The sequence below is a fragment of the Engystomops pustulosus genome, chromosome 9, assembly GCF_040894005.1.
Source record: "Engystomops pustulosus chromosome 9, aEngPut4.maternal, whole genome shotgun sequence".
NCBI lineage: Eukaryota > Metazoa > Chordata > Amphibia > Anura > Leptodactylidae > Engystomops > Engystomops pustulosus.
Window position 1 is genome coordinate 81,852,352 of NC_092419.1, and position 22,912 is coordinate 81,875,263.

The 22,912-nt window shown below is 41.1% G+C and overlaps 1 protein-coding gene across 3 annotated transcripts in view; it reads right to left on the reverse strand.

The window, feature by feature from the left end:
• STARD8 (StAR related lipid transfer domain containing 8) overlaps positions 1 to 22,912 on the reverse strand; it is a 99,389-nt gene that overhangs the window by 46,750 nt on the left and 29,727 nt on the right. Inside the window, exon 1 of one of the 3 annotated variants that reach the window (XM_072125868.1) lies at positions 21,886 to 22,066. The exons of the other annotated variants lie outside the window; for them this stretch is intronic. Coding sequence (XP_071981969.1) covers positions 21,886 to 21,943 — 58 coding nt within the window. The 5' untranslated portion in view covers positions 21,944 to 22,066. Of the gene's footprint in view, positions 1 to 21,885; positions 22,067 to 22,912 lie in introns of those variants that run through there. 3 annotated transcript variants of the gene reach the window in all.

The following is a 22,912-nucleotide window of genomic DNA, read 5'->3' on the forward strand; positions in this document are numbered from 1 at the left end:
GCCAACAATAATCATACGGAACAGAAATAAAGCGGGGATAGAGCTTCCCAGCCAAGAATTCCAGGAATGAAAAGGAAACATTACAAAACAGGATGTATAGCACTAGCTTCCAGCGATATTGTCATATTTATACACCTCTTACTGAATAGCCACAGATAAGCCGCTCTTCTACACAAATCCTTATCTCTGGAGCGAGGAAACTGCACAATAAGAACATTTACAAATGGGCTCACACCTTCGTTGTGGTGTAATATGTGCACCTAGTGCTGATCAAGGGTTACAGTATAGTCGTCCTGTTTCTTGGTCTTCCAGACCCACCACAAGCCCCTCCATCAGTCACTGTATTAAGAATTTAAGGGTCAGACCTACACAGAAGGACCTACAAGCCTTGCAGAATGTCTGAGGACTACATAATAGTCCCTTGTGAGAACCCCCTTCCCACACTCCTGAACTGATTATATATGAGACAGCCAATCCCTTTAATGGTTTGGTCATCTCTAATGTGGTTTTCAGCTGATGAGTTCATAGGGAAATAAGTGCGTTTGTCTAACTACTATGGTCATGGTTTTCTACAGAAGTCTCTCTTATTAATCAGTTTACCTCCTCCAAAAGGGGGGTCTAAAGCCCCACTCCTGATCTGGAAGTTTGGAGAAACTGTTGATAAAGGAATGCTCCATAGATATATAGTATCTTTGAAGGAAATATACCATAAAAATCAAGCAATATAAAAACAGGGAAACTTACTCAAAGATTCTTCTTTTTATCAAAACGAGGAACACTTACTACCGTGACTGATTTTCTTATATTATTTATCCATGCTATCCTGTCTTCTGCAATATACTCTTAGAATTATGCTAATTAGCTACAAGGGCTCTGGGGGTGTTACCAGAGCCCCTCCATGCTGCAGCTGTTACTGTCTCACCCTTCCCCACAGGAAGTGCTCATTGCATACTGTAACAGCCTATAAATCTGCAGCATAGAGGGGCTCTGATAACACCCCCAGAACCCTTCTGACTAATTAGCATAATTTTTAAGTAGATTAAGTAGGAGGCCATGGATAACTAACATAAGAAAATCACCACAGTCACAGTAGTAAGTGTCCCTAGTTTTATCATGCTTGATATTGATGGTAGATTTTCTTTAAACAGCACATCCTTCTGGATTACCTTCCCTGGCTGAGGAAACCATGAGAAGAGTGTTCCCATTTCCGCAAATAAATGTAATTGTTTGTATAATGAAAATTTATACAATTTTCAAATATACTTTCTGTATCAATTCCTCACCGTTTTCTAGATCTCTGCTTGCTGTCATTCTATAGGAAGCTTCATTCTTTATTTCCAGTGGACAGGAATCTGACCATGGTCACACAGGTGCACGGCTCATTTTATCACACAGCTCTGATTACTGTGATAATAATAATTCTTTATTTATATAACGCACACAGATTACGCAGCGCTGCACAAAGCATGTCAAATTGGTCCCTGTCCCCATGGGGCTCACAATCTAATCAACCTAACAGTATGTTTTGGAGTGTGGGAGGAAACCGGAGTACCCGGAGGAAACCCACGCAAACACGGAGAGAACATACAAACTCTTTGCAGATGTTGACCTGGGTGGGATTTGAACCCAGGACTCCAGTGCTGCAAGGCAGAAGTGCTACTCACTCAGCCACCATGCCACCCTCATGATAATAATGATCTGTGCACCTGCTTTCTATAGCAAGACAGCAAGGAGAGATCTAAAAAAAAACCTGAGCAATTGATACAAAAAGTTATAATGGAAACAGGTAGAATTTTTCATCATGCAAATAATAACCTTAATTTGCAGAAATGTGAATACCCCTTTAAGCATTTAACTCCATTGAAATGGGGAGACTCACAATCAATGGGGGTCTGGGTGCTGAGAGCTCCAGTGATCAGATACTTCTATCGGATCCTGGTAAAAGCCCTTTATACTATATATTACACATATTACTGGAATTGCAAACCATGAAGTTCATTTTTATTAAATATGGCCACAGTCATGTATTATATATTCTAGAAATCATCAGAACCTAAGTCATGTGAGTGCCCCGCAGTCAGGATGTTTCCTTGTCTACCAGGAGGACTATGGAGTGTAAATCTGGCCAAATGGCAAATGTCTGGATGATCAGTTTAGAGAAGGGGGAGCGAGATAAACAATGTGAGGGGCTTACGGAGCTGCTAAGTGCGCCATCGCAGGCGTTAATACTCCATACAACGTCTCGCCCATCTGCAGCCCTTTGAACGGAGCAAAAATAGAAATGATGAAGGAAAGTAGCAGAGGCTGAACGTGACAAGTTACCCTTTTAAAATTGTTGTTGTAAACTTTAGAGTTTGTAAAGTTTAGTAAACTTCTCCTGTGACATAAGACACATGTATCGCCATAACGAGAGGCGCATGATCAATATAAAGCCAGGCAGCAAATAGAATGACACAGTGTTCAATACATCCCTATATCTATAATACCAAGTCATCCATGGAAATCCATGTATCATTAGTCTAGAGCTTTGATGGGCAGACAGCAGTATATGTCACTATGGTAATTTTGCTATAATAAAACAATATTATCATGTAATAGCAGCAAATGAAAAACACAATTTGAAACAAAAACTGCCATAAAACACTTTAGATTTGCTTAAAGAGGACATTTTGCCACCATTCCCAATGCCAATTCTCTGTATCCTTTATAAGGGTTTATTCCACTGATCCCGGCACAATTACAATTCTTTCTTTACCATTCCCAAACAATCAGTTCTGCTAGTTTTGGCAGCCCGTATGCTAATTAGGTTTTCTACTGTGTCTTGGGAGTCGTCAGATTGTCTGCTCCAGCCCAGCAGCACCCACCCGAGTGTAGAGAAACTTATAAGTATATTGGGTGCCAATACTTATGGCTCTCGTTACTAGAGAAAAAAAATTCTAATGGCGGCAAAATCAGTGGAATAATATCAGATAAACAACGCAAAGAGTCTTCTTTAAAGAGGGTGTTTCAGTTTTCTGTGGATAGCAAATAACAAGGTGATAGGCGTGGTTCTGACTGCTGAGACCCCCACGGGACCCCAGCTCTCTAGAGACAAGCATGTTTCCTGACACTCCGTCACTGTCTATGGGATCGGTTGGAGATAACTGAGCACTGTGCTTGGATATTCCATCATTCCAACTAAATGGAGCAGGGCGCTTGTCCTGATGCTCCACCAGTCAATGGGAAGGAACATAATCCCTCTTACCTAGAGAGCTCGGGGTCCCGTTCTCATTATCGGTAGGGTCCCAGCAATTGGCCCCCCACCGATCACTTTGTTATACTTTATAGGGCATAACTTTATAAGGAAATCTACCACCGTGCATGATAAACCAAGGACACTTCCTCATAAATCCAGGCACCGTGACTGTGACAATCTTCTTATATTTGGTATCTATGGCCTCCTTCCTTCTAAAATCAACTTTTAATATTATGCAAAAGAGTCAGAAGTGTTCTGTGGGTTTGAGAAGGTCTAACGTGAAGATGTATTAATGTAGTGTACTGTGCCAACACATTTGATACTGATGCCCCAGGGAGGGTTTTTGTTTAGTTTGTGAGTGACAGTGGGGTGGGTGTCAGTTTTCTGCTGTGTGGGATCTTTATTTGTTTGTAAACTGAAAAATCTGTAATAAAAAAAAGTGCTTTGGGGACGTAACCACAGGCCCTATGTGCTGTAGCTATACAGGCTGTTACACTGTCTCACCCTTCACCCTGCTCCTTCAGCATTCCCCACTTCCTGCATACTGTATTCTTCGGGCAGGAGACGAAGTTTCGGCACACAATAGGAGGAGGATTTGCTCACTGCACCAGTGCTGAGGGAGCAGGTGGGAGGTTGAAACAGTATAACAGTCTTTGAGGCTACAGCACAGAGGGGCCCTTCTGGCTCGTTAGCATGAAGAAGGTCATGGATAACACATCTAAGAAGATTACTAAAGTCTCAGTGCCTGGATCTATGAGTAAGTGTCCCTAGTTTATCATGATGGATTTTGACGGTAGATTTCTTCTAAATACTTGGGATCACATCTTTAAAGGTTTTCAAAAGCAATTTGGAACTCTTTGCCATTGACTTCCATTATTTGAAATATACTTTTCTCTGATACCCAATAGTTTATTCTACTCTTTTCAAAAATGAATAAGACCTAATATCCACGAACGGTATACAAAATCCACATGAATGGGAATTCCTCTTTCTAGATGTCGAGCGGCTTGTGAAACTGCAAATGAGTCATGAGTGGGAATTGCAGGGTCAGGCTCTTCTCATTCTAATCTTCTAATCTCATTTAACCGCAGTGATCTTGTTATCTTGTAATGGGGAAGTGTAATGGTTTTTGACTTCAGCGTGCTGCCTCATTACACGCTGTCACAGCAAGACAGGACTCCCTGAGGGTCCATACAAATCTCCTCCAGAGAAGCCGCATGACATCCTCTGTTACATCTCTCTACTAATTATCAGTCTCTGATTAAAATACAGTCCCATTATTACCAGCAGGGCTGGTTTTAGACAAAGTGGAGCCCTGGGCAAAACTAAAATTAGGCTTCCAAAATAAAATTATTTTATGAACAGTCACATTCAGTAATAGTCTCCTTTTAGCCCTGCACAATAATAACACTTTGTAGTTGACAAGAAGTAGTATGGCAAGACAATCTGTAATGTGGGGCGGTAGGAGAATTCTATAGGAGATATAGGACAGATGATAGTTAGATTGGTGATAGAAGATACATAGGAAATCATATAGTACAGGCAGTCCCCGGGTTATGTACAAGATAGGGTCTGTAGGTTTGTTCTTAAGTTGAATTTGTATGTAAGTCGGAACTGTATATTTTATAATTGTAGCCCCAGACAGAATTTTTTGGGTCTCTGTGACAATTGGATTTAAAAAAATGTTGGGTTCTCATAAGAACCAGGATTAACAATAAAGATTCATTACAGACACATTTGATAACTGTTATAGATGTTTATTGTAGCCTAGGGCTAAAGTACAGTAAATTACTAATATCCAGAGGTCCGTTTGTAACTAGGGTTCGTCTGTAAGTTGGGTGTTCTTAAGTAGGGGACCGCCTGTATATATATGGATGATTGATTTATAGATGCATAAATATAAAATAGATAGACAGCTAGATAGATGATAAAAGATATAGATATATACAGTAGAAGAGAGATAGAAGATCTATTGATAGATGGATAGAGTAGAGATATTATAAATAATAAAAAGAAGATAAATAGAAAGACAAAAAGATAGATAAATGGTTAGATAGACAGATTTGTAGATAGGAGATAGATAACATCTTCACCCAAGGGGTATTGAAAGAGCAATACATCCTCTGCCCACAAAAGTCCACATGCAGGAGGCCCTGGGCAAATGCCCAATGTGCCGGCCCTTAAAGCCAACCCTGATTACCAGATATAAAGAATGTAGTGGAATAAATACATATATACTGTATGTAGAAGTCCCATGCACATTACTATGGTTATACATGTATGCTCCTACATTGCATGTTATGTGTGAAGCAGGGATAAAGCTGTCAGCCGATCTATCTAAAGTACAAGGCTAGCCAAAAAGTTTCATGAGTGATACTTGCAGTACTACCAGATGAGACAGCTTGGAAGTTGTTGATTCTCATTGTTGCTCATCATTTGAATGCATTTTCAATGCTCTATTTTAAGATTTTTATTAGAATACACTCCTCTTTCTTATGGGTTGGGGGAGGTGAAAATAAAAACATCAATGGTCCCATTTAGTTCTGCACCCTTTTGAGCTGATTTGTGAACATTCTAAATGTTACATTTATCTTGTGAATTGTGGAGATGTAAAACATGTCACATTTTTCTAATGTTCTAGAGTAAAGTACTACCTGTGCACAAAAATGTGCAAAAAATTCCATTTCTTGGGAGGTGGGATAAAAAAACATAGCAATACTGGGATTGTTTTTTTATGGCTTTTACCAAACAGGTAAAATAATGTTTTCATGTTTTCAGTTGAGGTTATTACTGACAAGGCAATGCCAATTACTGCTGTATAATGTCCTTCATGCTGCTGTTTTACAGATGCACATGAAAGCAGGATCTCCTCTTTTCTGTATGCAGTGTATGAGGGCCTGGATAACAGCTCACCACAACCTTTCACATGTATCATATTACAGATCTAACCTGACAAAGGTCAGAATGACCGTAACGTTGTGCTAATTTTGATCTGCTTTGTGTGTGTTACTAATTACCTATATACTATGGAGAAGGCTTAAAATTTTTCTGCATTTGTGTGTGCCATGCGCTTTGATGGACTTCATAGAAGCTAGTCTCCACTGATCCTGGAGCTGAGCCTAGTGAAAAATAACAGTGTACACACAGAGGGGAATGATAAATGCAGGATATATGTCCTACTGTGTGTACAATAACTTCTTATTGATAAGTGTTGAACAGAACATTGGGGTCGATGTGTCAATCTGTCTACACCAGAATACTGGATAAATTTGTACCTGAAATGCTGAAGGTTTAGCCCATTTTTAGACTTGTCCGAATAGGGGGTGTGGCCTATGTAAAAGGCGTTTGGTCTCTACAGAAAATAGTCCATGTGCCAAAAATTCATTATTGTGGTGCAGAAAACTAGACCAACTAACAGAAGTTGCAAAGTACAACTCAACAGTCTTAGGTTACATTCACACTACCGTATGATGGCAATGGCACCCTACCGCTTAAAAACATAGGACATGTCCTATCTTTCCCCGTAGTACGGCCCGCACGCCAAGGAATGCCAATGGGGAGGGGAATGGTCATAGCCATGCAGGCATACGTTTGTCTAAATGCACCTTTATACTGCGCTACATTATTCATCCAGCATCAGACATAATGATTAACCTGGTGCTGTAGAGAACTGTCTAGTTCTACTATGTACTGGTAAAAAAACAACACATTAATACATATCTCCTATTGTGTTTAATCAAACATAAACCACCATTAAAGTGGTGTTATTAGATAACAATCATATATCTAATGAAAAAAGGAGCATTGTCAGGCGTCGGTCACACCCAGGAGACTAAGCGAAGAGTCCTGAACTCATTACTTAATTATAACTTTACATAAAAGTCATTCTCTTAGTGGTTACAGCTGTAAAACAACTTACAGAATTCAACAGGTTGAACCCTGTGACTGTGGCATATCTGCAGCGCCAACTGTGTGTGGGAGATCTATAGACAGATTGTTTTGTTTTCTTATGTTGGCTCCGATCCTGAATTCCCCACTGAAGATCTGTAGATATGTCCCGTATGAATTAGATGCTGTAATGTAGGGGGTGGGAGGGGGCTGCCATTTTACTATTTATTCCCGTCTGAAAGTCTCGCTGCCATCAGTAGGTGCCATACATAAGGCCATGAGATAAAACCTTACCACTTTGAACCCTTTTGTGAACCGCCGTAAAGACTCGGCCTGCTACCCAGTATGTGGAAACAAATACGGGTTTCATATTGAGGTAGCAAATCCAAGCTCTGGCCTGTCTCCAGCCGAAGTAAGCCGCAGAATCCTCCAGGCTTGATGCTGCAGCTTACTAATTAAATGCAATCTAAATATTTCCTTTATGGGAAATATCTTTTTTATTAAGAAATGTTATCCCTCCTAATAGATTATGTAGAGCAAAAGAGAAGCAAACCTGACACAACCTGCCTCTGTTAGTGGATTACCTCCTGCACAATATCCTCATTGATGTAGGCCGCAGCCTCACCTCTCCAGCATCTCCAAGGCTTCTACCTAGCAAAGTAGCATTTCATTCAGCGAAGCCTCAGGGGTATGGCTGTATTGTGGCCCAGTATATGGTAGTGTGGCCCAGTATATGGTATTATTGTGCCCCAGTATATGGTATTGTGCCCCAGTATATGGTATTATTGTGCCCCAGTATATGGTATTGTGCCCCAGTATATGGTATTATTGTGCCCCAGTATATGGTATTGTGCCCCAGTATATGGTATTGTGCCCCAGTATATGGTATTGTGCCCCAGTATATGGTATTGTGGCCCAGTATATGATACTGTGCCCCAGTATATGGTACTGTGCCCCAGTATATGGTATTATTGTGCCCCAGTATATGGTATTATTGTGCCCCAGTATATGGTATTATTGTGCCCCAGTATATGGTATTGTGGCCCAATATATGGTATTGTGCCCCAGTAAATGGTATTGTGCCCCAGTAAATGGTATTGTGGCCCAGTATATGGTATTGTGGTTCAGTATATATTGGAATTGTGCCCCAGTATATGGTTTTGTACCCCAGTATATGCGATTGTGCCCCAGTATATGGTATTGTGTCCCAGTATATGGTATTGTGCCCCAGTATATGGTTTTGTACCCCAGTATATGGTATTGTGCCCCAGTATATGGTATTGTGTCCCAGTATATGGTATTGTGGCCCAGTATATGGTATTGTGCCCTAGTATATGTGATTGTGCCCCAGTATATGGTATTGTGGCCCAGTATATGGTATTGTGCCCTAGTATATGTGATTGTGCCCCAGTATATGGTATTGTGGCCCAGTATATGGTATAGTGGCCCAGTATATGGTATTGTGCCCCAGTATATGGTATTATTGTGCCCCAGTATATGGTATTATTGTGCCCCAGTATATGGTATTGTGGCCCAATATATGGTACTGTGCCACAGTATATGGTATTATTGTGCTCCAGTATATGGTATTGTGCCCCAGTAAATGGTATTGTGCCCCAGTAAATGGTATTGTGGCCCAGTATATGGTATTGTGGTTCAGTATATATTGGAATTGTGCCCCAGTATATGGTTTTGTACCCCAGTATATGCGATTGTGCCCCAGTATATGGTATTGTGTCCCAGTATATGGTATTGTGCCCCAGTATATGGTTTTGTACCCCAGTATATGCGATTGTGCCCCAGTATATGGTATTGTGTCCCAGTATATGGTATTGTGCCCCAGTATATGGTATTGCGGCCCAGTATATGGTATTGTGCCCCAGTATATGGTATTGTGGCCCAGTATATGGTATTGTGCCCTAGTATATGTGATTGTGCCCCAGTATATGGTATTGTGGCCCAGTATATGGTATAGTGGCCCAGTATATGGTATTGTGGCTCAGTATATGGTATTGTGCCCCAGTATATGCGATTGTGCCCTAGTATATGGTATTGTGCCCCAGTATATGGTATTGTGCTGTATATGGTACAGTGTGAATGATCAGAGTTGTATGGATGTATATCCCTCATATGCTTACACTAACTGTTTTACACCTGCTGTCATTGCAGCAGAATTGGATGTCACGATCAATCAGAAACCTAATGGTTTTGACAGGCTGCCTTTCACCATATTTGTCCAGCCATGAGATTCAACTTCAATAAGGGTTAACCGAATGGCTGTCAGTCTTAATACAACGCAAATTATTCCAAAGTTACGGAATATTACAAATATTATATTAATTTATTTTAGATAAATGTTGTGGGAAGGATGCAGATGTTCTTACTCTATTCATAAAAATCTTCCAGCTTCCACAAATTTTGCTAGGAACATATGTTACTGGGAAGAATACATGTACAGACGGTCCCATACTTAAGAACATACGACTTATAGACGACCCTAGTTACAGACAGACCCCTCTGCCCACTATGACCTCTGGTGAAGCTTTCTGGATTCTTTACTTTAGTCCCAGGCTGCCATGATCAGCTGTAAGCTGTTATTAATATTCTATAATTATTATTATTATTCATATATTACAGGCAGTCCCTGTGTTATATATAGGATAGGTTCTTCAGGTTTGTTCTTAAGTTGAATTTGTATGAAAGTCAGAACTTTATATTTTATAATTGTAGCTCCAGGCAAAATTTGACACAGTCACAGTGACAATTGGCTTTTCAAAATGTTTTGCTGTAATAGGAAGAAGGATTATCAATAAAACTATATTACAGACACCTTACAGCTGATCATTGCAGCCTGAGACTAAAGTAACTCATCCAGAGAGCTTCACCAGAGGTCATAGCGGGCAGTTGGAGGTTTTTAAAAAGGGGACTTCCTGTATTACGACAGAATTTTAAACTAGTTCACTATATTTCTGTCTCTATATGTCATGATAATGATCTATTTAATTTATAAAACCCATCACAGGACAGAAATGGTTAAAATGCACTCCCACTCCCTGCACACTTCAGCAGGATTTCCTGTCTGGCACTCTTACCATCAAGGGTCTATTACAGACTTAGCCCGGATAGTATATCACCTCTTCTATGCCTGAGGCGCCAGGGTTGGGTATGATATATATAACATGCTACTGTATGTTTAGCTCATACTAAATTTCATTTGTCCATTATTATTATTACAGCTACAGGATGATCACAATGATAACTGTTATTTACATTAGGAGTCAGGAACCTTCCCTATAAAATAACCATACAGTCCTCCATGTGCATTGTGCTGTGTACAGAGGTGTCTACTACCGACGCTGTGCAGAAGACGCTCAGAAGTGACTTGTCCTCACTGTTTATATGACTTCATGTAACTGGACAACCGCACATGTGAGTAATGGCTGCTTACGCATCTTGGTCTTCCTTACAATCAGATGTTTCTTAGAGATTCTGATAATTGCACAAAATGATATACATGAATGATGCATTCATGTATAGACAAAAAAAAGCCAATGTATATCTAGTACTTGCAGTACTTACAACTAGAGGTTATGGTTTCATAAACTGTAATTGTAAGTCAAGGGATATGTCCTTGACCTAAAGAGGTAAGATTGTCTTATATCTCCAGACAAGTCAGACTTGGAAATATGGCTGTCATACTGGGGCACATTTACTTACCCGTCCCGTTGAAGCTGCCGATCCGGAATGTCCAACAAGGATTCGGAGCTGCTGCGATCCACTTAGATCGTGCGTCCAATTTCATGCATGTGTTGCTTCCCCCGCTGAGGTCCGCCGGAGTTCACCTTCTTCTTCCCAGTATATGTGAGTGCTGATCTTGCAACTCAATTTGGTCTTTAAATTCCACGGTTTGTCCGAATCAGTCGGGTTGTCCGACGTCCACGCCCCCCGATTTGTGTTGCATGCAGGCCGGCGGGAATGCGCCATAATCCGATCGCATGCGCCAAAAACCCGGGGCAATTCAGGACAAATCTGAAAAAAATTGCGAAACCCGACGACAGTGTAGTGTTCGGACCCTTAGTAAATGTATCCCACTGTCTTTACTTTATGAACAGAATATCCTCGTATAAATGGGACCTTTATTCATTATCAGACACAAACACACATATATATATATATATATATCTATATTGTTGAATCTTTCGGGGGTATTTATCAATTGTGGCGCAGGGTCTGTGTTTTTGACGCACAAATTGTTCTATAATTTACACTGGGATGTTAGATTGTGGCATAAGGGGTTAATGAAATGAACTGTCTCCACATTCATGAAGGTGAACTAGAACTTCGTAGACCGGCTTTTTGCAGCTCTAAATGTGAGCCAAAAATTGCACCAAAAACAGTGTCAGGAAGCTAGAAGCACAGGAAAAGAGTCCAAATTGTGGGCCCAAAAAAAGTTTTGGAATAGAACAAATATTGTGGTGCGGACATTTCATAAATATGGCGCAAAAGGCGCAGCAAGACAAAATAAAAGATGAAAAACAGGCAAAAAACTGTCGGAAAGTCAATAATAAATGCCCCCCCTTTGAGTTCAAAAAGTTACAAGAAATTTTAAAAAATGACAGGTAATAGCCACAGTGCACTATGAATCCTGGCGTCTCGGCCCTATCATATACGCGCTTTGATTGAAACAGATGCCATCAGTACTCATTACTGGAAATGGAAACACATATGAGACCGTACCGAGACTCGAGAACTGTGGCCTCAACCATGTAATGTTTCTTCTCAACCAAGAACTTATTATTGGATCTTTACTAACATTATCGGAGACGTTGCAGAATGCGTGGACAACTTTTTACGAACCATTTCCTGTATTCTTCACATATTTGTGAAACCCCCGCATTAAGAGATAAGTTAAAAAAAATTACCCTTTGTCCTTTTGAGGAAATCTACCTTCAACTTCTGAATGAAGATCTACTTTGCCGCTGGTCATTGATCGTAGTCCATAAAACCTAGACGTCACTCAGATGGGTAACATTAATGGCCTATGGACCCTGCCCCTATATCATCACTAGTGCTTATGTGTGCGCTGGCACAGGGGCTGTTTGCTGCCTGCCAATTCAGTGTTGTCTTAGGATGACGCTTCTCATAGTAACTATTCCTCTGTGATTCTTTCATGAATCATTTCTTAGACAAGTTGTCTGATAAGGATCCACTAAATATAGAAAAAGACTGGCACTTAACTTGCCACGTTTAGAATAAGGAATTATCAATGCCACTGCCAAGGAGGGGCAGGTGGTAGCTGAGGCTCAGTACTGTATTTTAGGATTTATTTTAATGGGTTAAACAGGGAATTGCTACAAGAGTGGAGACTCTCCTTGGATTGAGCACCTGGTGGTGAGCGAGCCTGAATTTCTCTCTGGTAAACAGGGAATTCCTCAACCGCAAGGATTCAACCTGCGCAGCCCATGTATATCACACTCGTATGATGTGTAGCTCCATCAGCCAGCAGATGCTTTTATGAGTGCATTGATTGCGGAAAATGTTTGGGCATCCCAAAAAAGTTTTGGGGAATGAGACCGAGTGAGCTATTCGGAGCTATATAGAAGAGACTCACCAGTAACATGCCAGTGACGTGGCGTCTATAGCTACGTAATAAAGTCTGAGCACAATATTTGCCTCTACTGATAACATAACTTCAGAACCTATAGCTAATCCATTTAGCAAAGCAAATTGCCTGGCAGTGCAAACTATATGACACGTTTCCAAACTTTTTATTTGCCTTATTTTCCCTCTGAAAGGACACGTAGAGATCAAGGTCTACGCCAGCAATTCAACAAGCACCTGACTGCGCTTACAAATATATATAGAAGACAGGGAGGCGATAATAAACCAGATACGCCCAGTACAGTAATATACCATAGAATACATGAGACATAGCAGAAATTCCTTCATACCATTCACCAACAGCGACACATCCCGTACTGTGGCCATACAGTGAGGCTGACTATTTTTAGCTTTCCATCATAACCGTGGACACCCGGCTGGACTTTCAATGGGCAGTTAGTCACTATTAGATTGCAGTCTGGCAATTACAATGTAAACCTTTGCGTTTGTTGAAGCTTCCCTTGAATAGAGGACATGACTGCTTTTGTTGTTTCTAGTCTTGGAGAAGTGAATGGGGAGAACATGCAATACTGTATACAACCTGTAAACGGGGATGGCGCTGTCTCTGTAAGAAAGGAGCCATGTTTGTTTTCAATCCTGATCAACCCCTTTAAGTGAAATTCAGACACATCAGCATGGTAAACAATACAAAATTGTATGAATTTCTTATATTGGGAGATGGGTGTCTCAGAGGGCATGACGGGCATATTCTCTATTAGCATAATAAGACAAGGTGAATTGTGCTTTAATACAAATTTTATGCAAAGTCATTTCTGGCAACTGTATAAAAAGTGTCAACCTGTTCTGGCACTTTACAAGTTAACAATTAACTGTCCCTAATGTTACAAGCAGATCGCCCGCACTTCCTATGGCTGTTGCTAGGTGAGCGCTATAAACATATTGATTTAGGTTTTCTCTCCTATTATAAAGAGCATTGCAGGATGTGAGGCACCTGCTCAGGTTAGAGCCAGGATGACAGCTGTCAGGGCAGATAAAGAATGTAAGTAATGTTACTTTAAGTGACAAGGTTAGTGCAGTGCTATGGCGCACGCAGCTACTACTAATGGGTGACACATTAACTGCAGGGCTGGAAACTTTGCCTGTGAACAGATGCTATTTCCCTGAAACACTGTTATACACTTACAGATCTGAGGGCGAAGAAATATTCCCTATAAAACCCAGAAATACTACAGCGCCCATCATCTGCTACCATGCTTCATCTGCTTTGGTTACTGTTAAAGAAGGATTTGCCAACCCGAAATTTTATTATGAGCATTAGGGTTTTCTAGAAGAAAGACTTTCTGGGGGCCCCACTGGTCACTTTGGGACTGCTAAATATAGCACAGTGCAGCTCATCCATGTGAAGGGGTGTAATAGAGTAATGTACTAAAATGATGAATCCAACTCTGTATAAGATATTGCTGTAATGGACAGAGGGTTGTGGACCCACAGTGCCACGCTTACAGCTACTCCCAATGGCATTATCTACGTGACCCTGTCAGTTTTCAGCCTTTAACTCTTTTATATTTTGCAGCAACAGTATCACTGAGCTGCTCTCTCTTGGGAATAGTCCATGTCTAGGTGGCAGCTGACCATCATGGGTAAAGAGACCACAGTGGTAAACACCAGGAGTCAAGCAGAGAGTATCTAGGGGCAAGTCAGGGTCAGGGCAGGGAGAGTTTACCCATATTTAAGGGATAGACCACAGATTAGTAGTCAGGATTAGCCACAGGGTAGTTAGAGGAACCAGGTACAGAGAATGAACTGCAGAACAATCCAAGGTCAGGAACACAGGAGTTGGACCACAAGCAGGAATAGAGAACTTGCTTTTAGGAGTGTTTGCATGGGTTTCCTCTGGGTCCTCCGGTTTCCTCCCACACACCAAAATCATACTGGTAGGTATGGACTGGACTGTGAGCTCCATTGGGGACAGGGACCGATTTGACAAGTTCTGTGCAGCGCTGCGTAATCTGTGTGTGCACTATATAAATAAAGGAATTATTATCAATATATATTCAGGCACCTTTCAGTGGGAGAAGGTGCCTTGTAAAACCAAGGGTTATACTGGATCAGTTGGGGACACAAAACTGAATTTATTAATGTGTCACTGGCTCCAACAGTGCTAGCGCTCTACAACACTAGTCTAGCGCTGCGCCAGATTCATCATTATAACAATAAATTCTGACACAGTTTGAGACTTTTGGATTCTACTTTAGAACTGCTTTTAGCTGGTCTAAACTGTGGGCCACAATGTGCCGAACCAGCTACTTTTTTTGGCTCACATACTATTTTCTGCCCGGACACACCTCTTTTGTCGTACAACCTGGGAAAGGGGAAAAAATTATCTAAAAGCCCTTATAAATGTGTCTGAAAGTTTCTGTTGGTGCAAATTACGTCAGCAGTCTGTCCAAAGCGGCTTCATAAATTGTGTGTGCTGTCCCTTTCAGACATGCAAAGAGCCAGTAACAACTGCTATCAAAAGTGACCATAAAATACATTAGCAGACCACTAGGCTCACCCTCTGTACTCCAAAGTACAAAGTGAATGATGAAATGGGAAAGCGCTTCTCTCCAAAACTACTAACCTCACTAGTTGTTAAGAAATCACAGACACATCACTTTTATTCCAGACACCCTGGACACAGGCCAAATTACATTGAATTAATAATTCTGTGTCTGGTGCAATAATCAGTTCTTATGATAATCATCTCAAGTAAATGAACACAAAGAGCCCATCTGTAGAGGAGGATAATAAAGTAATCCCTAAATGATTATGATATTTGTAGTTTCTGAAACAATCACTCAATATAAATAGTTTCTGTCATTATTTATATTATAGGAACACTCCTGAAAATGAGTTGCACCTAAGGCAGATGACGTCCTACACAATGGCGCACATCTTCCTTTACTACATTAAAATCAAAAGGGTCTCTGCCTTGGCAAAGTCACACGACTCAATGGAAAGATGTGTGACACTGGCAAAAATGTGTCACTATTTTGTGAACTCAGTGCTTAGCACTACACCCTTGCAGTGCTGGGGTACTGGGTTCAAGTCCCATCCAGTTCTGCAAAAAGTTTGTATGTTCTCTCTCTGTTTGCATGAGTTTCCTCCGGATCCTCCAGTTTCCTCCCACACTCCAAAAACATACTGGTAGGTTTCTTAAATTGTGAGCCCCATGGGGACAGGGACTGATCTGGCAAGCTCTGTGCAGCGCTGCGTAATCTGTCAGCGCTATATAAGTAAAGGAATTATTATTTATTATGGATCCACAGATTCCAGGCACATGTCTATATTGTCCATGTCTCGGGCAGGATTAGTAAATCTACTGCCCCACTATCTTCACTACTCCATCACTCCATCAGTCACTACTTCCACTTATCACCACTCTGCTTAGGTTTCCTTCACTACATCAAATACCAGTTTTTTCCGCCTCTTCCTTTTTGCTAATCTATCCGCCACCTCATCTTTGGATTTCTGCTAAAAGGACCTCTCCCAGTCTGGACACCAAGCACTTTTCCATAACCAACATCTACCTTATAGACTTCTGTCATTGATGTCATCCAATACTTTTTCCTTCTACATGTCGCTGTTTTTCCACCCTTAATGTCTTTCCTTCAGTCATTTTCTCTCACTTTTACTTAAAATTAACCTTCTCTTAAAGGTTAACTCAGGGGCAGCAATCAAAACAAAAGCCCCAGGTCTGCAGAGCCAGCTAAATCCAGACATCAACTTTTCCTTCACATACCACAAATTCTCTGAGACTTGATGATTCCCAAAGGGAGTCTGGGAAAAATAACTCAAGCACAGAAGAGGAATCTTTATAGGATGGTTCCATGGTGTTTTATTGGATTCCTGATTACTACCAGAGTTTGTAACACATAAGGCGCATTCACAGCATTTCCACTAGGTTCCAAGAACTTGCTTTAATTGTCTTGTAGATGACTCTTACAGGCAGAAGCCACCGCAGAAAGGATCTGAAAAGTATTTTGGAAATGTGATCCAGGGAAAATCTATTGATATGATAGGGGTAGAGAAAGAAAAGTGTAAAAACCATTACCACTGTATTTCTCTACAGATAAAGACAAGAATAAGACTCTTGATAGCTACTGGATTATTACATATTCTAGATTATTGGATACGGATAATTCAGGAAGAAAGGGAATTTGTCACAGGGGCATCTGTTCAAGGTCCTAATTAAGAGAAGCTAGCAGCTGCTCCGGCACCCGCCGAGACCACCACCCTAGACTTCCGTTCGGGGTTCTGCATGTACATACACAGATGACTTCACTTATAGGGTCCACGTCTGGAGCAGTATTCATGTGATCATTCATTAATTTGCTTATTATTTGCTTGCAATGTCAAGGCAAATTATCTGCCACCTATATTGAAGTGGATGGACATTTACTACCAAGTACTGTTACCAAAGAATGTCTCTGCAAAGAAACAGGTCCGTCATTATTCTAGAATTACTTTCTTTTTGTTCCTATAGGCCAGTGATGGCGAACCTTTTAGAGGCCGAGTGCCCAAACTACAACAAAGACCCACTTATTTATCACAAAGTGCCAACACAGAAATTTAATTTGTGATTTATAACTCTACTCTTTTACAGTTTTCATTGATACCAGCGCTCTGAGGACACCAATAAGCAGAAAATAGTCCCAGGTAGAGCTGTCACTTTAAAATATCTCTGTGCACAGCAAGTCCTGGGCTGTCTGGGACTTCAGGAAGATACCTGGAGTCATCTCTGGTGATGGCCTGAGTGCCCACAGAAAGGGCTCTGAGTGCCACCTCTGGCACCAGTGCCATAGGTTAGCCATCACTGCTATAGGCTCTTACTTCATGCAGGATGACATGCTGCTATGTTATAAGAGAGGGGGGTGTAGGTGCAATAAATGCATTTATTTAATCAGTTACTGATTCACATTTTGAATAAAAGGGATGTTCTGTGGGCAAAAGTGAATATTGTCATATATTTTTTGGCAAAAATAATCTTACAACTGTTATGGCCACATCTCATCAGAAACTGGAATGCATGCACATATCGCTGGAGATGGATTGGTTCTCCCCAAGTCAGTGTTGGACAGGCCCAAGATTACCAGATAATCCTCCAGTGCACCCAGGCTAGTACAAAATGGTCTAACAGAAAACAACCTAATTTGGGGCTATTCTTTTCCCTAGGGGGCCAACAAAATCTGGTGGGCCCAAGAAACCGCGCTTAGACACTGCACAACAATAGTTTTAAAATATACCAATAATGAATGCTATCATGCCCCCAAAGAGAATAAAGGATCAATGTTATGATACATGACTCCCTTCACCATCCACAATGAGGATTGACTTCCTTGTTCTTTGGATTTAGCTGGAAATAATCTATGTCAATATCTTCGGTCCACTAATAGTGAACTAATAAGTCATGGCTACAATGTCTAGGCTTTAGCCTAAACTCTCACTCTTGACCCCACACATGTGATATGAGAGGTGTGTGAATTCTATAGCCAGGCCAAAGGTCTATGACCCTCTTAACTTGCTGACCTCTCCTATTCACTGGATTTGGCTTCCAGCTGATACTGACTCCTACAATAAAGAACCATTGCTCCTTAAGTAAAACAGTCTGTCCATTGATATATAGTGAATTCTGGTAGTATACATCTAAGGCTACATTCACACACATGTATGGGGGACGTATATATACGGCCGACATATATACGGGCAATATACGTCCCCCATACACTTCTATAGGCTCATGGCCCTGTACGGGAGCGGTACGGTGCAGCACATGTGTGGCACAAGTCCTATCTTTCTACGTGATATAGCGCCGTGCGTTGTATATGCCTATGGAGAGGGGCATGGGTACGGTACGGCGGGCATACATCGTGTGAATGTAGCCTAAGAAGAACAAAACAAGGTTATGGGATGTTATACAACTGGACCAGAGTTACAGGGTTTATTGAATGTCTTATAGCCATTATCAAACGGCCTTAACAAACACGTGTTGAGTGCACCATGACACTGACACTCAGAATATTAGTAGGGTAAGACTCTTGTCAATGACCATGAAACATTACAGTAACTTCTATGTTCACTCCTCTTCTGCAGGGTATCATCGGAAACAAGAAGGTGATTCAGTTCTTTGCTGTACAACGTTACATGCCCAAAAGAAGATTACAAAGTGAGACACATTTACTGAGCCCTTTGTGCCCAAATTCTGGCAGAACTTCTTTTTTTTGCAGTAAATCAATTTAAAGAAATTTACCATTGATTTGCCCGAAAATGAAATGAAGCCTGAACCTTCTCACAGATAAGAAGGTGTGAATGTATCAGGTTTGCACTAGTTTTAGTGGTCTTAAGCACACCAAGAAGGGTTTGGACCAAAGTGTCTCATCTGACGAAAAGATATAGTAATACAATTATAAGTTTCAAGTTCAATATGGCAGCTGCTATCACAATTGTAAATCCAATAATATGTACATATAGTTCCTGATACAACAGAAAAGCTTAACAAATATGAGTCATTTAACAATTTCAGGAATGTATATTATCGATCTCAAAAACATATTAGCCAATTGTGACAGCTCTTATATAATAACATCCAGAGGGCAACATTTTGTTAAGCAACAAGTCTGAATTCCAAGGAACAATCACACAGGAATTAATGTTACATAGGAGGATTTTATGGTGACTCTGGTGACCTTCAATAAAATAGATGTGAAACTTGTGCTGTGGTGTTGGAGTAAGGGTCAGACATATAGCGGACCCTTGCTCCACACTTAAAATACAGTAGACGTCATATCAACAGTTGCCCTAATGGCAAGAACGGCAACCAGATTATTGTTATCAGCGAGTCGTGAAGTCGGTGACCATTTTGGTCCAGTTGGAATTGTGTTCAAATAGATCGACGTCGGCTCCCTGCATATATATATAAATTATAAAAAATATTATATTCATTTAATTTTTAAATTGGGATTAGGATTTAGGCCATGGGTAAACAACACACATTGTCATACTGCTCAATTTTTTTAGGGGCTGTAACAGTAACCAGCACTCTAGATGCACCAACAACCACAGTATAGCACAAAATGCACCCAAGAATTATAAATACCACAGTACAGCAATAATTAGCACCATAGTGGAGATCTCAGAGCAGATAATATTACTGGAGACCCCGAGAGCAGACAAAATAAATAAACCCTCTCCTCTCCTGGCTCCTTTTCTTCTCCTTGCACCACAATGCAGCTTCTTCTCTCCTCCATGCGCCGCTCTGCTCTGTGCCCCATGCCGGTTGTATGCAACTACATCAGGACCCTGAGAAACACTGTGCCAGAAGCAGGAGAGCAGTACAGTACAACCGACAAGTACTTACCACTCCTGGGTCCTCCCGTATTCCTGTGGCCACTCTACTCTATGTCCTGATGCTGGTTCTGGTGCTTGGAGTGGCAGGATTGGACCTGGGAGCAATGAATGCTTCCATCAGTTATGGAAATGTTCATTGGACTCAGTCAGCAGGGTGTGGGCTGCAACTCAAGGCTTGGCCCGCGGGCCGTGGGTTGTGCACCCCTGATCTAGACTTTTAAGCGAGATGCATGTGTGCTGCACTTTATGTACATGCTCAGTGGTAAAGCTCCTCTGCTAGAGGAAAAAAGCACTGGGAAGGAATGCCGACTCTCATGTTAGAAAAGCTAAAGAAAAAAACAGGGTGGTGGAGTCAGAGTCATAGAGCTGGTGACCAATTTGGTGGTATTGGAGTGGGAAATTGAGGAGTCAGAAGTTTGGCTTACTGATTCCACAGCCTGATTATTAGAGACATCCAAGGTCTTAAATTGTAGTCCACTATAGTAATTAAAAAAAATGCCCTCAAAGATGTATATATTATTTCCCTAATAGGTTTTTATTAAAAATATTGCTTGGTTACTCTTTGGTATATTCTTCTTCTGTGTAAGAAGTCACTCCAGACTTGTTTGTTCTCTCTACAGAAACATCCAGATGGCTCCATGTAAATCACTTATCTATGTTCTGACAGATGGTTATAAACACTCATTTAAGCAGAATTCCTATCAGAATGGATAGGAAATCAATCAGCATACATCAATATTTCTAACCATTTAGGCAAAACACAGATAAAAGAAACATAATGGGCTGTTGTGTGTTTTGCTGGAATTGAAATCTAAGCCAGGTAGATTAGGTGTAGATTTCAACTATAATCTGGGCAGTTTATTGGCACAGGTTATAGTAAATTTGGCTGACCAAAATGTCATCATCCTAGTTTGCCTTGTTACCACTACACCCTTTAGTGTTATGCAGGGTGCACATATTGCCCGAAAAGTTGCAAGTTTCATAGTGTATGCCAGGAATTAATAGATTTTCATGCCAAAAAAACTGGCACACAATCACAATACATTTACCGCACTAAACTTCTTCCCTAATGTCTTTGTCTGCAATTTTGTACAGATGCTCCAGCCGTATACAAAACCTTTAAGATTGTAGAAGAGAAATAATACTGCAGCATTTTAACACATCATATGTCCAATTGTGGTACAAAAATAGTAAACCTTAACATATATGCTAAAATATTTGCTAATTTCTTTCACAAATTAAGTAGCCCTTTTGGGTACATTATCATTGCCTGTATATGATTAGCCTACCTAATGTCTGACCAACGCTGAAAACTATGTGTTACAAAGTGGAAATCTCCCACCGCCTCTGTCCCCAGTATGTAAAAATCCCTAACAGAAGGACATGTGGACTTTGAAGTGTGCCAGGCACCACAGCGTGGGTTAACCCAATAATTCCCAGCTGGGCACCAGAAGTTAATATCATTATATATTTCAGAGACAAAATTGAAATAATTGAAGGCAGCATCTGGTGCACAATTAGAATGGCTGGGACATCTACAACAAGGCAGTGCTCCATCTAATGTCAGCACACAATGAACGTCCCGTACATCATGTGCTTTCCATACGACAGATTGTAGTCAAATCCTTTTACATGGGACTGCAATAGGGATAGGGAGCAAATATCCAATTACAACAGTTAAGAAAGTTATTAAAGTTATAAACGTTATAGGATACATTACAAGTAACATACGGTAAACAGGTGTATATTACCTTGAGGCTTTGTCAGATGGTTTTTGGGCTTTGTGACACAACAGAAGTGGAGGGACATCCAGTTTGTCAGGTGAGTCAATATTCACAGGTACAGTTTAGTTGGTTCATCAAGAGTTAAACAGAGAAAGTGCTATGCAGGATAGAGGAAGGTAGATTGCCAGCTCAGCCGGTGACCCTGCCGAGCTGTTGTCACTGATTATACAAAGTAAAGGTGATCAGGGAAAAGTCCTTGAAAGAACAGAGGCCCCACCTATAGCAGAGCTCCTACCAATGAGCAGGAAGGCTCGCCAGCTGTGTGACCGAGCCATGTACAACTGGTATCCTGCAACAAGCTCAGTAATGTGCACCTTCTCAATTCACACCAATAAAACTATAAACCTATAAATTCCTTCACTCTGGTATACTAGGTTTTACTGATCTTACTTCTACAGATACAAAGTGTCTGCCATCATATAATCCAGGGGCAGAGAATTCCACAGTGTCACTGCTCTTACAGTCAAGAATCACCTCTCCTCTACTAGGGCAATAGTAAAAGTGTCACTCTTACAGCCGTAGAGGATGCCCTCTGTCTGTGGTGATGGTAGGGGGAATCCTCTAAACCTAGAGGAGAGGTGGTTCTGTCTCTAATGAACTGCCTCTCCTCTCAGTGTAGAGGATGCCCCATGTCTATGGTGATGGGAGAATGGCCTCTCTTCTAGGTGTGGTGGATGCCCTCTGTCTATGGTGATGGTAGAACCATCTCTCCTCTAGGTGTAGAGGATGCCCCCTGTCTATGGTGATGGTAGAACCTCCTCTCCTCTAGGTGTAGAGGATGCCCCCTGTCTATGGTGATGGTAGAACCATCTCTCCTCTAGGTGTAGAGGATGCCCCCTGTCTATGGTGATGGGAGAACCATCTCTTCTCTAGGTGTAGAGGATGCCCCCTGTCTATGGTGATGGTAGAACCTCCTCTCCTCTAGGTGTAGAGGATGCCCCCTGTCTATGGTGATGGTAGAACCACCTCTCCTCTAGGTGTAGAGGATGCCCCC